This window comes from Muntiacus reevesi, chromosome 3 (assembly GCF_963930625.1).
Source record: "Muntiacus reevesi chromosome 3, mMunRee1.1, whole genome shotgun sequence".
Taxonomy (NCBI): domain Eukaryota; kingdom Metazoa; phylum Chordata; class Mammalia; order Artiodactyla; family Cervidae; genus Muntiacus; species Muntiacus reevesi.
Window position 1 is genome coordinate 188,605,451 of NC_089251.1, and position 16,845 is coordinate 188,622,295.

Sequence of the window (16,845 nt, forward strand, 5' to 3'; positions counted from 1 at the left end):
TTATGCTATGGAGTAACAGTAGATTATAAGAATATCATCAAAATAGCCAACATATTTACAGAATATTTACTGTGTGAAAAGCACTATTCTAAGTCAGACATATGTTAACTCATTTAATCTTCAAAACAGGTCTAAAAATAGGTATTTCCATTTTACAAATGACAAAACAGGCCAAGAGAGTTTAGTACAAGAATACTTAAAAGACAAAAGGCTGACAGTAGTTAATAATACAGTATTGCACATTTGAAACTGACTGAGAGCAACCATTAAAATCCTCATTACAGGAAAAAAATGATGACTATGTACAGGGACAGATGTTAAATAGACTTATTGTGATAGTCATTTCACAATAAACACAAATGTCAAATCATTATATTGTATACCTGAAACTAATATAATGTTATATATCAGTTATACTGCAATTAAAATTTTTTAAAGTAAAAAATAAAAGGGATAACAGGTAATAATTACATTACTTCAGACCAGACACTATTCTAAATTCTTTCTACCCATCAGCTCTTTCAGTCTTTAGAGTTACATGAGATGAGTACTGTTTTTATAGATGAGAAGTCAGAGATACAGAGAGGTTAAGTCATTTGGCCCAGGTTACACAGCTGGCAAGCAGTGGACACAGAACTTAAACCCAGGCAATTTGCCTTTTCACATCTAAAAAAGTGAATAGAGGACTATAGGTGATGTACAGCCATTTCAAGGAGTTTGTCCCATCCTTGGAACCACTATAACTACTGCATGCTTGTGATGTTGTGATTAGATCTCTGGTATTTTTCCCTCCTGTGTACTGACAATAAAATCTTCATGGTCAAAAGAGACTGTAAACTTATTTCAGAGAAGCTCCAAAAGACAACATGGTGTTTTGTTAGGGCTAAACAACAAAGATTTAATATAGTTTCTATTGACTTACTTTCATCTTGGGTGAGATTTAGCATTTGATTCACGCTCTCAACATCAGAATTCTGCAAGATAATGTGGGAGATGGGGAAGAAGTGAATCAAAGAAACAACATATGTTTTACAAGGTATCAAGATCATTTCTGTAGTAATCACATAAATATTTTACTACTGAACAAAAAAGTCAAACTAACTTGAGTTTAAATTCCAGCTCTTTCACTAACTTAGAGATACAGAGATATTACTACTCACAGGAATACATTTTTTGTGTGGGAGGTTGTAAAGAAAAAACTGATGAGGCCGATCATTTTGACTAGGACTGGAATCAACTACTAAGCTGGGATGACAACATCCCAGGGCTTCTTAAGTTTTAATATATGTGCCTGCAACTCCCTTGACGGTCTTGCTTCAACGCAAATTTTGGTTCAGTGTATGCCTGAGCTCAGTAGGGCCTGAGATTCTGAATCTCCAGGCAGCTTGCAAGTGATGCAGATGTTGATCCTGGGACCACACTTTGAACAGGAAGGGATCTTTCTTACAGGGAACTTGTGTTTTCCAGTCAGAATGACCGAGCTTCTGTGACACTGGACAATTCACCTAACTTTTCAGAGTCCTCTTCATCTCTAAAGAGGGGAATAAAACACCTGCTTCATAACATTTATTATCATTACTTTAAATAGTGGTTCTACTGAGGTTATCTGGAGCAGTAGGAAACCCACACACTTACTCTGATCTTCAGTGTAGATTAGATTTTTTGCAGAAAGCTTAGATTTTTGTCCCTTTAAATCATTTTTGGTTGGTAATTTATTTATGCCTTTATTTCTGTGATAAAATGTTATTTTGAGGATTACAGAAGGGAAAGTCTCCCCTGTCCCCTGACTGTAAGAAGCAATTCTTACCTGAGGCAGCAACTGATTACTTAGCTTTACAACCACCCTTGGAACTTGGCATCAAGTGTACCTTGACCTGGTTGTTAGCTCCCCTGGTTATAGAGGAGCTTGCCCTTTACACTCTTACGGATCCATAAAGTTATTACTTACACTTTGTAGTCTGGGGCATGAACATGCTAGAGTATCTGTGGGCAGTGGAGAAGTAAAGCCGCAAACAGAAAACTTTGACAATTCCTCTGCATGGGATGGTTCATAAAAAGGCACCTTCAGAAGATGGTTTAAACTACCATGGGTACCATTGTTTGGTGCTGGTTGAATGTGTAGCAGATCTGTTTAAAAAATAAATTCAAAGGACTGTTAAATGAGAAGGCAGCAGCATCTATGCAGAAGATGATAGAAAGCAAACACCTGCTGCTCACTTCTTTAATAAATCCCGCTGTATATGCCATTTGGCTTACCTGCTTTCCTTTTCCTTCTCAGTTTACCTACCTAGTCTTTCTAGAAAACAGGAACAGTTGCTCTAAATGAGCCAAGGGAATATTCACGAACTGTTTCTGTCCCTCCAGAGAAAAGTATCTTTGCTTAAATGGTCACTTTATGCCTTAAGCATATCACGGTTTTCTAGCATAAAAAACTCAGAGAAGGCAATAGCAGCCCACTCCAGTGCTCTTGCCTGGAGAATCCCAGGGACGGGGGAGCCTGGTGGGCTGCCGTCTATGGGGTCACACAGAGTCGGACATGATTGAAGTGACTTAACAGCAGCAGCAGCATAAAAAGCCATCCTTTTAGTAAGAACAAGTCTGTGCGCTTAGTCGCTCAGTTGTGTCTGACTCTTTGTGACCCCGTGGACTGCAGCCCACCAGGCTCCTCTGTCCATGGGGATTCTCCAGGCAAGAATACTGGAGTGAGTTGCCATTTCCTTCTCCAGGGGATCTTCCAGACCCAGGGATCGAACCCAGATCGAATCTGCATTGCAGGTGGATTATTTACCTTCTGAGCCACCCTTTCAGTAAAAACAAGTTTAAAGAAGTTAAATAATTTATAATATTACTTGTTGTATATTTACTTAGTTATAGGAAAATTCTCTAAGTACAGATACTAAGTACAGATAAACTGGTGAACTCTGCTTAAAATTTAGAGAATTTTATAATTTTCCTATAAAAACAGAACACACAAATCTTGCACCAACATACCCTTGTATGTGGCTCCTGCTGAGGCCCCAAAAGAGATCTCTCCTAGAACTGCCATCCTCTCTTGTTTCTTTTAAACCCTCCCTGAAAAGGGCTGGCAGCTCTGACCACAAACTCAGCCTTGGGAACCAAGAATTTAAGTTGTTAAGGCTACAACGCATTCTTTTTAAATGGATAGTCTCTGGTATCTAAGTCACATTCAATAACCACAAACTAGTGGCAAGATTAAGAGTGACAATTGGGAGCAAATTTATGTCACAAATTCCTAAAGTGAAAGGTGAAATTGCAGCTGACTCATTGCCTTGCTAAGTGATGTGTGGCCTGAGGTAAGCATACCAGCAGGAAGGTGGATTAGATTCCCCAAAACTCTAATTCTTTAAGGATTTTAACATTGAGTGTATTAAGTGTTGATCCAAACAGGACATTGTTTTACCTCCTTTTATTCCAGAAGCTTTCTGTCTGTAATCACAAGAAAATACTTCTGTTTTTAGGTGTGTTATTCCTGTTTTGAGAAGTTGGAAGCGTAATTTTATTTATCTAAGTTCTATTAAATTTTCATATAGTAAAAAAAAAAAAAAAATTCATATAGTAACTAACAGAAAAGTTGGTCTCCCAAGGTCTGTGGTTGTTAAGTCGCTAACTCGTGTCTGACTCTTGTGACTTCATGGACTGCAGCCCGCCAGGCTCTTCTGTCCGTGGGTTTTTCCAGGCAAGAATGTCGGAGTGGGTTGCCATTCCTTCCTTCTCCACTCCCAAGGTCTAGTGTTTATCATAACTTAAAAAACCTCACACTTATAGCTGAATAATTCTGAATAATAAATATTCCTCCCTCGTCTTTTTCTACTTTCTGTCTTCTTAAGGCAGAGCATCTACTTCTAGGATATCATCACCTAGAAGTGATATCAGCATAGCACCAACTTCAAAATTCATATTTTTGAAACTCAATTCACATTTGATTGTTGAATTTATAAAGATATACTTACCACATAATAAGTTATAGACTTCAATATTTTCAAATGGTTCAACTTCGATCTTCTGTTTAAAACTGGGTCCATGTGCCAAAAAGATAGCCTAGGCATTAAAAGTCCCACTATTTAATGCCATGTAAACTCAAAAACAGACAAGAAACATGATTTAACAACTCTTCTATTCATATCTTATTCCTCTGTAAGGAATGCTTTCCATAATTTTTTTTGCGGTATGTTTTTTTATTATTGAAGTATAGTTGCGTACAATATTATATAAGTTACAGGTGTACAATGGAGTGATCACAGTTTTCAATATTCCATTTATAGTTATCATAAATATTGGCTGCTTTCCAGGTTTGAAAATGGTTTTTTGCATCATTTCTACTTGTGATATTGTACTAATGAAATCAAGTATAATTTATACTGTGTTTACTTCTAAATCCACCTACTTCCATAGTTAATCTCCTATGTCAACAGACCAGGAGAATACAAGGAATAGTGGGCAATCAATGCCAGCACAGTTCTACAATATCTGGACAATAGAAATCAGAAATTCATCACACAAGTCATATATTCTTTTTATACTCCTTTCACATCATCATTCATATATATTACTACTACATGACAAAAAATGTTGAAATTTATAAGCATTGAATTTTTGTACAACTTGCTCACTGATTTCTCAAATACATCTCTCATTTACTTTTAGGATAAAGAGACCTAAACATTTTTATTTATGTTTAGCTGATTTTATGTGTTAGTCACTCAGTCATGTCCAACTCTTTGTGACCCCATGGACTGTAGCCTGCCAGGCTCCTCTGCCCATGGGATTCTCTAGGCAAGAATATGGGAGTGGGTTGCCATTTCCTGCTCTAATTAAAGGTAACTTAATTATATTATGTCGAACAGATCTAATTGTTTTAGAATATAAATAACTAGAAGAACAGAATCAAACATGGGTATGCAATTATTTTCAGGTGACAGGATTACAAATATACACTTATATATTTTCCCAAGAAAAATCAGCAAAGCATATTGCTTTGTTATGCCAATTAGTCTACATCCACCTGTTAGAATGAAAACTTCATGAGGGCAGAGGTCTTTATCTGTGTTGTTCACAAATGTATTCAAGAGTCCTGAACATTGTCTGCCACAAAGTAGGTGCTCAATAAATATTTGTTTTAAAAAAGGCAATAAGTTGTTACCTCCATGCTCTTAAACTCATTGTCATAACCATGGTTGCCTCCTCCACAGTTTGTATATGCTCTACTCCTATAAAAAAAAATAATATTATTACACTGTGATCAGTCTATTTGATATGAGACCTTATTGCAAACAGATTTCTAGGTTTTGGTGTGGTTTCTGCTTTTATATAAGTAAAAATTTCTGCCAACAATAGCATAAATATATTTATTTTCATGCTCAAATTCACAGCCACAGAGGAACAAAGAGAATGGTAGGAGAGAAGGAAAGAGAATTCCAGCATCTATAAATAGAATTCAAAAATGTTTGACTCTTAAACATTAAAAGAAAGATAAACAAAGTCACAAATTTTTAAAAATTTGTCTTCAGGCTTACTTGAATGCTTATACATCCATGTCTGAGTGATTTAAGATTAATTTCATTAATATATTTCTTTAAGCATTTCAGTACTTTAAAAATATACCTTTGGAACTGGGGGAAAATATCAATTCCTATTTTATGGCAGGTATATCTAGGGAAATAATATGAAAATATGGATAGAGAAAGCTCAGGGTAAGTTAATTATAACATTTGAGCAGGAAAAACCAGTATATTCTTTGAATTCAGAGTTTATTTTTAACTTTTGGGATTTTCTTCCATAGGTGGTTGTTCTATTACTTGAAAGACTTTTAAAAGTCAATTCATTTGTATTTTGCCTACATTTTCACGTTTTAATCTTTGAATTGAGCAATATTAGCAATTTTATATGCAGTTTTTATACTGGAAAATAAAATAGTGATAAATGAACCTAAATTATTTAAAACAATAAAGGATGAGATGGATGGCATCACCGATTTAACGGACATGAACTTGGATAAACTCTGGGAGATAGCGAGGGACAGGGAGGCCTGGCCAGCTGCAGTCCATGGGGTTGCAAAGAGACACGACTTAGCAACTGAACAACAATTTTATACTGGTTCAAATTAGGTGTGCATGCTGAGTTGCTTTAGTCATGGCTGACTCTGCGACCCTATAGACTGTAGCCTGCCAGGCTCCTCTCTCCATGAGCTTCTGCAGGCAAGAATACTGGAGTGGGTTGCTGTGCCCTCTTCGGGGGGTCTTCTTGACCCAGGGATCGAACCCCAGTGTATCCTTCACTGGCAGGTGGGCTCTTTACCACTGGGGCCACCTGCGAAGCCCGCAAAGTAGGCCCCCAAGGGAAAACGCCGACTATATCCAAATCTGGGCCTTAAAAGACTTCTCTCATTTGCTTCCCCCTGCCCCATGGGCAAATACACACACACACACACACACACTCACATACACAGTGTTTTGGTTATTTACCTTGTAGCCTTAAGAACAGGCTTTAATTTAGTGTCTAAACACTAATTTAGTGTTTAAAAACTCAACTTTTAAAAAATTCATAACTGATTCTCACTCATCTTAAATAAAAAATAAAAATAAATCACAAAATAAAAAATAAATCTCAACAGTGACCAGGTCACACTCAACTCTACCCAAATGAGAGAAGAAAGGAGAAACTAAATACCACCCAGAATGGAGAGAGCAAGAGAAGTCCTATTTAAAATCGGGCTTAAGTTCATTACTGTAAGGTGCCAGCTCATGTCATTTTAATTCCAATAAAATTGTTGGTAGAAGGTAAAATTTGTTCTAAAAAATATTTTTATCCATATTGAATAGATGTTTGGTTTTCCTAAGATTATTGGATCTATTTGATTGAGGTGAATTGAGTTTTAAATTCTGTGTGGCAAGTGAGAGTATTCATTAAAGAAAGAAAGAAAAGGTCTTTTGAACCAAGTCATTGATAAAATTTTCTAAAATTGATTCTTTATTCATTTTTCTGTTTTCAGAAAAAAAAATCTAGTTTTTGTTTGTTCATTTTTATATTTCCAACTCCTAACCCAACTCCATTAGAAAACTTTAGTATTACAAAACTGTATTTGGAATCAAAAGACAAAAACATTGTTTGAAAAAACCTATTTTCTATGGTCTTCCAAATGAAAACTTCAGAAATTTGTTCTCCTAATTACTCATGTTCAAGTGTTCCAAACACTAATTTGACTCTGGAAGTTACATATGGAAAAATGGAAGCTGGCACTTGGAAAAGATGAGATGATTTTATCTTTCAAAATTTAGCTCAACTTCCAAGTACTATCTAAAATCTCTTGGATCAAACTCTCTTTTATCTTCTCTGTGTCTAATTAATAAAGTCAAAATCAAGGCCTTATTTCTCTGCCACAGCTGGATAATGACAAAGATGGATGGTGAGCAAGACCTCTCCTGATACCCAGTTAGTTAGCAAGTCCTATCTTTCTCTGCCACATCTGTCAATTTTCTCTCACTTTTCTTTTCTGCTCTCACTGTTCTGTGCTATGATGGATCTGACCTGAACTGGTGATCCTGACTCTGAACTTCAGAGTCTTCCATATAACACAAACAAACACACCCCCCAAATGTATTTAATGCTATATATCCCTGCTGGAAATGGAAACACATGTTTTAATGAGTACAAATGTGAGACAGAATACAATGAGCCAGTAACATCCTGGAAAATCTAAGTCATAATTTCACCACACATACTTGCCCAATAGTGTGCTGACTGACCAGTTTTACACAGCTTCCCTGGGGGCTGTCATCATGCTAAAGAATGGGTTATGACCTGCGGCGGCTCAGCATCTGCCTGCAGTGCCAGAGGCTTTGGTGGGGTCTCTGGGTCGGGAAGATCCCCTGGAGAAGGGAAGGGCTCCCCACTCCAGTGCTCTTGCCTGGAGAATTCATGGACCCAGGAGCCCTGTGGTCTACCGTCCATGAGGTCGCAAAGTCAGATACGACTGAGCTACGGACACTTTCACTTTTCTAACTGGCCTCCCTGCTACTCACGTGAGCATCCTCCTCCATAGGGCAGCTGGAGGGAGCTCTCTGAAATGCAAATACCAGTCTTTTCACCTTCAGCCACCTTCTATCTCCGAGTGGTCTCCTACTTTCTTCACAAGTCACATTCCTGAGTCCTGACAGATAAGGCCCTTTGTGCAGAGGTCAGCGTCACTCACTAGATGCTCTAGCAATATGGATCTACTTCCAGCTGATGGAGTCGGTCCTTCTGCCTGGAAACCTGTACCTTCCTTTGCCCCAGAGCTCCTACTGGCTTAAAAAAAGAAAGTACTCCCCTGCTCTGAGCAAAGCCATCAGAGAAAGAAGCACCTCTGAGAAGTCACAAGCTGCTAGTGCTCAAGGCTTGGCAAGCAGACGAGTGCCTTCCAGCAAGGAGACGGGGTCCTTCTCCTGTAAACACAGCCTGTCAAGCCTTGTTGAGCTGAGCAAGGGTTAGATTTCCTCTCTCACTCTGGGCTGAGTGTCTCTGTACAATGCTCAGATTGACAACTGCATGAGCAGACCTGCTTATGTCACAGCATTTAGCCTAAGCCATCCTGAGCATCACAACCCAGAGCAGAAGTCACGCCCTCCAGGACGCGTTCTCTGACATTCTCTGGCATTTGCACCCGCAGTGGGAAATCACTCTTTTTGTTTCCTTGTGCCTTGTGGTTGATCCCATTGCAACAATTGCTATACCTGATTATAACTGTTGCCACCCTCCCTCCCTGGGTGACTATCCTTAGAGGGGACTGTGTCTATCTCCACTGTGAGCAAGGTATCTGGACTTACAGATGATTCGCCAGTTTCCATTCATAAAATAAAAAGCTGTTATTCATGTTATCTAAAAGGGAACTTTTAACATTACATCAGCTAGTTTCAAATAACTGGGTTTCCCCAAATTAGTAAAATCTAACACATTTTTTAAAAGGGCAAAATAAGGAGGAGACGGAGGAAAATAGATTACATTAAATAAGCAAATTTGCTGTAATTTTCAAAAATGGAATCTAATCTACTTACCAAATATTGAACATTATAATTAAAGATGACATATTTTAACTTAGAAAACAGCCTGAGCTTCACGTGTTAAGAGCTGGAGGTAGCATAACTCCAAGATCTAATCAGGTGAGACTTCCCTGTTGCTCTGGTTAGGGCTGTGGTCAACAATTCCTCTGATGTAAGTTAGTTTACTTTGAGTTCACATAGCAAGAGAACAGTAAAATCAGGTTCATGATGTGTTGCAGATGAGAAAATGAAGCCTTGAAACAGTAATATGTCCAAGGTCTCACAACTTGAGCTCTGGGGCTGCTGCTCTGTTCACATCTCACTGCTTGCTAGCAAATATACAAAGCTCACAATTTGCGACTGAGTAATATCTCTCCTTCCAGAGCCCACAGTCCATGCTGTCAAACCCATGGGCACTTTTTCGTGTTGTACCATTGGTCTTCTAATTCATAGCCTTATACCATTTGATCTCATATCCTTAATATTTGGAGAACTCACATTTATATATTACAAACTCACACTACTAAAAACTTATAATCTAACAGAAATAAAGCTTAATCATGTTCATGTAATTTAATTTCTTTTTTCAGAGAATGCTGTCCTAAGCCACAGGACAGCCCTCTGAGCCCAAGGGGCTCAAACGGCAAGAAGAAAGGCTAGTGCCATCTAGTGGCCCTATGTTAAACTGCACTCTCTCTGGCCGAGCGGTGCTCTGCTTGCCTTTCCTATTAACCTTGGAGGATAGACTCTAGTGCATCTTCAGTTCCTCATTCTGTACACATTTATATTAAAGCCCAAATTCTCTTCCTTCATCTCCTCTTCCTTTATTAAGCATATCTTTCAGCTACTGTGCCTTTTTTTCCCTCTGTATTATGTAACATACAAATAAGATAGACCAGAAAACATGGGCCAGAACCTGATTTCACTTACATATATGAAAAAATACTGTAATAAAATACAAAAAATAGGGAATGTGAGATAGGGAATGTAAAAGGGAATGTAAACTACCAGATAGGGTGTATTTATTTGTGTACTGGCTTATTATCAGACTTCTCCACTTGATGAGGAGGGCAGGAATTATTTCTGTATCCCAAAAGCCTAGAACAAGGTTTGGTACACACAGAGAAGGCACAAATAAAATTTTGCTGAATCAATTAATTAATTGGTTATTTGGAGATGAAATTATGGTTTATATTTTCTGAAAACAGACTTATTTTGCAGATGCTCAATGATCGATGTGAATCACAGTTGTAACTAGGAAAAAAAAAGTTGCAACTAATTGGTTAGCTTGGCCTTACAGACATAAGCATGCTCTTTCAGAGAAACCAGAAAGATGACAAAGATCTTAGAGAGCCATCTAATCAGTTACTCATTACCAGCCTGTGAGACAACTAATATCATTTTTATATCCTGTCTGCCACCTAGCGGAGACCAGAGCGGAGATTGAGAATGTGCTGGTACCGATAATCTCTGGAACAATTGATAAACAGCCTTCTTCTTCATTCTTATCTACATTGTGAAGATTAGGATGCAAAGGCTGGCAACCTAGTAACAGTCATTTCATATAAACAAGTGCTAGATAGCATATAAAAGATCAAGAAATTGTCATGCTCAGGAAGATTCATGTGATCATAATAACAGCACAAGGTCAAGGAAATTTATTACGAAAGATGGTTGTTAAAAGTATTATGAGAAAAATTAGACACACAAACCTCACAGCCAGCCACTGTTGATCCAACAAAAGATTGACTTTGTCAATTCTGACATGTTTGGCAAAATGTAGGCGTTTTGGCAAATCAGGACTCAAATAGGGTGTGAAATGCTGATCGGGTTTTCGGCACTGAAAAAGAGGTAAATTATTTCTTCGTGACACCTATAAAATGGGCAAACTATGCATGAATGTAATGGATTTCCAAAGCCTGTGTTATCAAATCCCTTTGCACCTCTGGGATTATTAGGCATTTGCCCTTCCTCATCTCATCAACAGGACTTCTAAAGGGAAAACAATGTGGATTTAGAGTCTGTATATTAAAAATTCACCACACCGCCCCTCTATCAGCAAGGGCACACTACATGTAAACCCTCACTTGCAGGGGGCAAGATGACCCCTCATGCTGACTCAAGATCAGGATATTAGGTGTAAGAGAAAAAAGGAGTGATTAACATGAAGGAATTTTTGCTTAAGCAGTCAATCCTACTTCAAATTTGCAGTGTGTCCCAGGTTATAGTGACTATTCTTTCCCTAGTGTTTCTTTATCTTCAATCTCTCACATTTTACTCTGTTTTTACTATAATTGCATATTACCTATATGTAAATAAATCTAGCCCCACCCCAAGCAATGGTAAACTTATGAATCCATATAAATAGATATATGTTTGCAAATATACTTTAAACACAGAATTATTAAAACCACTACAGACTCTCCAGAAGTGGTGAACTTCACCTTGAAAGATGCCAATTGCTTTGAGCTATCTAGAATTTGCCCTGCTTTTACAACCTGAGATGCAAGAGCCAATTAAAAGTAGTTTCAATTAAAGAAATGGCTGCTCTTAACTGTACAAAAAGATCTATATAATCCATGATTTGCTATTTCCTGATATTGAATCATACAAAAAATGTGACGAACGATGTTGCCCAAAACTCACTAGCCTAGATGAATGAAACACCAGTCCACTTAATTTAGAAGTCAGTGAAACTGGTACCAAAACAAATTTCCTACAGTGGTGTCAATTTCAAAATAAAAACAGCTAAAATAAAAGCAACTGACAAGACTATAAAATAAGGTTGACTGAGGTTTAATAAAAAATTACAAATGGTTTGAACTAGAGAATGTAGAATACAACTTTCTTGAAACCCAGGTTAAAGACATTATATTAATCTAAATATATGTATTAGCAGTCAGTATACTTACACTGAGGTTCCTAACAATTTCTTCAGAATTAACTGTTTGAAAAGAAAAACAAATAAGTTATATCAAAACTGAAACTTGACAACTATAAAATTTAAACAATTCAGTTGAATTGACATAGTTTATTAATGAATATGATCTGGTACAATTAAATAAAAAGTATCTTAAACAAAGAATTATTTTAGTATTTAAGAATGGAGTGGAATATATTTTAACCAACAATATTAGATATTACCATAGACTTTATCAACAGACTGTATTTAAACATGGGAGTTTCTTATTTACTTCTGTGTAGTCTTCCCAAGAAGTCAGAAGAGGGGGTCTGGTAATACCTGAGTTCTCAGAATTAGGGGCCTATATGATTTGCTTTAATTTTACCATTATTTTTCTATTTGGGCATCTTCATACTCACAGGTAAAAAAATCAGAAGGTATATTACGAGTCCTGATGCGGGGGGCAGGTCCTTCAAACATGTAGAAGTTTATACTGGAAAAATAATCAGTCATATATTCTAGTTTGTCACAATCGGTCTGATCCATTCCTGAATTAAAAAAAAAAAAATGTCCACTGAATGTATAAGATGGTAACAATTGGTTGTCTCTGATCAGGTCACACAGCAGATATTTTATGCTACATATATCAAACCAAGTTTTTTAGAAGCTTTACAGTCTACCCAATTGCTTCATTCTAAATGGCAGGCTTTGAAAGTCTTGGTAATAGAAGAGAAGAATCAGATTTATAAGAAAGAATGGATAGGAATTATAAACAGATCATCTGTTCAATGTAGATCAGTTAATTTTGAAAAAGAAAGTTCTCTATTGAGAGCTAATTTATAAAATTTGATTTGTATATAAGGCAAGATGAAATACTTTCAAATCCAAAAGATAGCATGCATTTTTATAAAACAATAAAATAAGTAGGAGAAAAAAGTTTAAAGAATATTTATTTTTCATAAGGGTCTTATTTAAATTTATATGAGCAGCATATGCTCCTAAAAAGATTTGGTAGTTAAATCTTTTTTTTATTTGAAGATTTTTCAGACCCAGTCCAAACTTTTCTTTGTATTATTTTTATTTACTTCGTTATTTTTATGTTTTACAATTTCTTTAAACAAGATATATACTAAAACATTTCCCTTAACTTTAGAACAATTAGAAACTCTTTAATTACTATGTTTCACATCATCTTGATGTCCTAAGATATAAACAGAAGTTCTACAGACATGCTCCTTCTCATCTTCTTGTCCCTCTCGGCCACCCCAGCTAGAAAACGTCCACCTCTGCTTTATGCACTTCTCACACACCGTATCAAGGAAACTACTCGGCGCTGAGTTAGCACCTTAAGAATATTTGTTGAATGAATGAGTACTTTAAAAATGAGGTTGCTGAGGGCGTGACAACATCTCACTTCCTTAAACATTCAAGTTAACTGAAATGGAGAGCTAACCTCAAGTAGAGAAATGTGGAGTGCTAGGATTTTAACTCTATTCACATGATTCAAAAAAAATATGCATAACATCGTAAAGCTAGCCAACACAGCCAATTGAAGCCAATCTATATGAAAGAATCATTTACTGGAAAAAAAAGGCACTTCTTGTGATTGAATAACAGCCCAACTGTATCCCTGTAGAGCTCTAACTCCATTTTTACAGAAAATGGAATGTATGGATAAATTTTTCAGAATGACTATTAGAGTAGTTAAAGTACAAATTTTAGTCCTCTAGTCATCACAGACTACCATTCATAGCACATTCAAGAGCTTCTAGGTCTAGAAATACAGACTCTAAAAATTTTTATTATATTTATGTGCTCCCTGAAGTGATAAGATAGAATAATGATAAAATATGATTTAAAAAAAGCATACCGTGGTCAGCCAAAAGGATTATATTGACACAATTGAGTAAGTTTCTCTGCTTTAGGCCTTCCATTAACAATCCAAAAGTGTTATCTACCAACTGTAAGGCTTGAATTACCTAAGGACAAAAAAATTGGAGTTAAGATTGCTTTCATGAGTTAAGGCTTAATTAATTAAATTATCTAATCAAGTAAAAATTAAATATATTTCCTTCTCTGAAATTGTTGGAATTTTGAATAGGGTATCAGAGCCCAGCACCCATGCTACATGTACAAAAGACCAATTCCTTATATTCCTATAGACAAAAAAAAAAAAAAAAGCATTTTCCATAAGATGGAAGACTGGACAATAAATATCTGAGAAAAAGTGTTCGACATCAACAAACATTATTCAACTGCAAATAATTTCCTGATAGTGTCCAATGCTGGGAAGAGTCCATAGACACTTCCCCAGGAGCCTAAATGGTTACACATGTTCCAGAAGACTGTGACAATGTGTAGCCAGAGAGTCAGAAAGGGGCATAAGTTGTGACCTAATAATACTGTTTCTGGGTGTTTATCTGAAGTAAACAGAGTGCAAATGGAGATTTACATGCAACAACAGTCATCACATTATTTATTTACAATTTAAATGCAATAAAAAAATGATGCCACATCCTTCAGTGGGCATACTCAATAGCCATTAAAAAATATATATATATTTTTAAATGCCACAGGAAAACAATCACAATACAATGTTACACAGAAAATGCTAAAATCAAACTGTATACACACTCATACATATTGCATAATGCGATTTTGTTTTAAAACTTGTTTAGCATTTCATAGTAAAAGCCCACGAACAGAAAACCAAGATAAAATATATCAAGGTATTATTAACAGTGGTTATCTCTGAATACTGAATTGGAGTTCATTTTGTATTTTGTTTATATTCTTTCATGTTTTTAGATTTTTCTACACTTTATCAATATAGTACATTGAATTGACTTAAGGTTTAAGTGAATAAATTTTTAACTAACATGACTTCCTTATTTTTTTCAGTAGATAGAATGTATAATAGCAGTGGATTGGGAAATTGATTGCCTTTTTTTAAGGAAGAATTTTACAAGCCAATTACCATTAGAGCACTATCTCATGAAATTCTCTCAGTAAATATTCATCAGTACATCAGTTCAGTCACTCAGTCCTGTCCGACTCTTTGCCACCCCATGGACTACAGCATGCCAGGCCTTCCTGTCCATCACCAACTCCCGGAGTCCACCCAAACCCATGTCCATTGAGTTAGTGATGCCATCCAACCATCTCATCCTCTGGCATCCCCTTCTCCTCCTGCCCTCAATCTTTCCCAGCATCAGGGTCTTTTCCAATGAGTCAGCTCTTCGCATCAGATGGCCAAAGTATTGGAGTTTCAGCTTCAACATCAGTCCTTCCAATGAACACCCAGGACTGATCTCCTTTAGGATGGACTGGTTGGATCTCCTTGCAGTTCAAGGGACTCTCAAGAGTCTTCTCCAACACCACAGTTCAAAAGCATCAATTCTTCAGTGCTCAGCTTTCTTTATAGTCCAACTATCACATCCATGCATGACCACTGGAAAAACCATAGCCTTGACTAGATGGACCTTTGTTGGCAGACTAATGTCTCTGCTTTTTAATATGCCGTCTAGGTTGGTCATAACATTCCTTCCAAGTAAATATTCATGGATGGTGCTATTGGAATTTCCAGTTATAGAGACCAGGAAACTCGAGGTTCAACTTAAAGATCTAGAACAAGTTAATATTTCCCCATCTATTTTGCCTCTTAAATTTTACATGAGGCTTAGTTTTAATCCTTCTGTTTTCAAGCTTCCCTCTTTCTTTCCTTAGGACATCTCTACTTCCATGACTGTCTATAGGCTGCTAAGCAGTCTGATTCATCTCCTTTGAGGTCTAAATCCATGTTCAGTTGCCTTCTGGACATCTCCATTTGGACATCACAGGCATCCCAATTACAAAATAATCTCCTCTAAGAAGATCCCTTCAGTGACCTTACTGAAATGAACCCTCCTGCTTATGCTAGAAATCTGAAACTCTCGTACCCCATGACCTGTCTCACACAAAGTCATATCAAGTCTAACTCTTAATCTCAAACACATCTTCTATCCACAATGCTGTCACTATCATAGTCCAAGTCACTACCATCTCTCTCCTGAAATGTTGCAAAGTCTAATTCATCTCTCCCTACTTTCCCTTGCTTCCTCTAACCCATTCTTCTTACACACTAAAAGTGGTATTTCAGTTCACATAAATCTGATCAGGTCCTTCCCTGATCAAAATGCCTGAATACTTTCCATTGCATGTTTTATGGCCTAGAAGAACTTGAAAGATTTGGCGCCTGCCTCCTCTTATAGGTTTTCCCTTAGCCCTCTCCTCTAGTTCACAGTGCTCCAGACATTAGTGGGACATGGTTCTCCTTTGGCAATCCACACAGCACCTGGCGTAGAGCAGCACACGGTAGGAGGTAGCTGCTATTATTATTTTTACCATCATCATATTGTCTACGTGTCTAGCCACCTATCCATCTGTCTGTCCATCCATTGCTCCTTTTATGTGTTCTTCTAACGTGCTCAGCTCCTCCCTTAATCAGGCCATTTGTAAACTTTTTTTTTCTTTTTGTTATTCAAAGAAATTTCTAACCAGCCCTAACCCAGACTACGCTAACCCCTCAAGATCTCTCAGGAAATCCTGATCTGTTCCTTTGAAGCACTTTTCCAAATTACACTTAAAATTTATTTGGATACTGAACTAGAGCACTCTATAGAAGAAAAAGATAAGGTGCCTAATGTCAGCCATAGGGATCAGATAAAGGCAAGCTAGAGCTGTTGTTGTTTAGTCGCTAAGTCGTGTCTGACTCTTTGTGACCCCATCATGGACTGTAGCCCACCAGGCTCCTCCTTCCATGGAATTTTCCAGGCAAGAATACTGGAGTGGGTTGTCATTTCCTGCTCCAGGGGATCTTCCTGACCCAGGGATAGAACCCGTGTCTCCTGCACCATCAGGTGGGTTTTT

The 16,845-nt window shown here is 37.1% G+C and overlaps 1 protein-coding gene across 1 annotated transcript in view; it reads right to left on the reverse strand.

The window, feature by feature from the left end:
- Positions 1–16,845, reverse strand: part of ENPP3 (ectonucleotide pyrophosphatase/phosphodiesterase 3) — an 81,854-nt gene that overhangs the window by 20,332 nt on the left and 44,677 nt on the right. Inside the window, exons 12-19 of the mRNA XM_065927792.1 lie at positions 13,808–13,916; positions 12,357–12,485; positions 11,948–11,979; positions 10,748–10,875; positions 5,162–5,228; positions 3,972–4,059; positions 1,949–2,127; positions 923–974 (exon numbers count right to left, since the gene is read on the reverse strand). Coding sequence (XP_065783864.1) covers positions 923–974; positions 1,949–2,127; positions 3,972–4,059; positions 5,162–5,228; positions 10,748–10,875; positions 11,948–11,979; positions 12,357–12,485; positions 13,808–13,916 — 784 coding nt within the window. The remainder of the gene's footprint in view (positions 1–922; positions 975–1,948; positions 2,128–3,971; positions 4,060–5,161; positions 5,229–10,747; positions 10,876–11,947; positions 11,980–12,356; positions 12,486–13,807; positions 13,917–16,845) is intronic.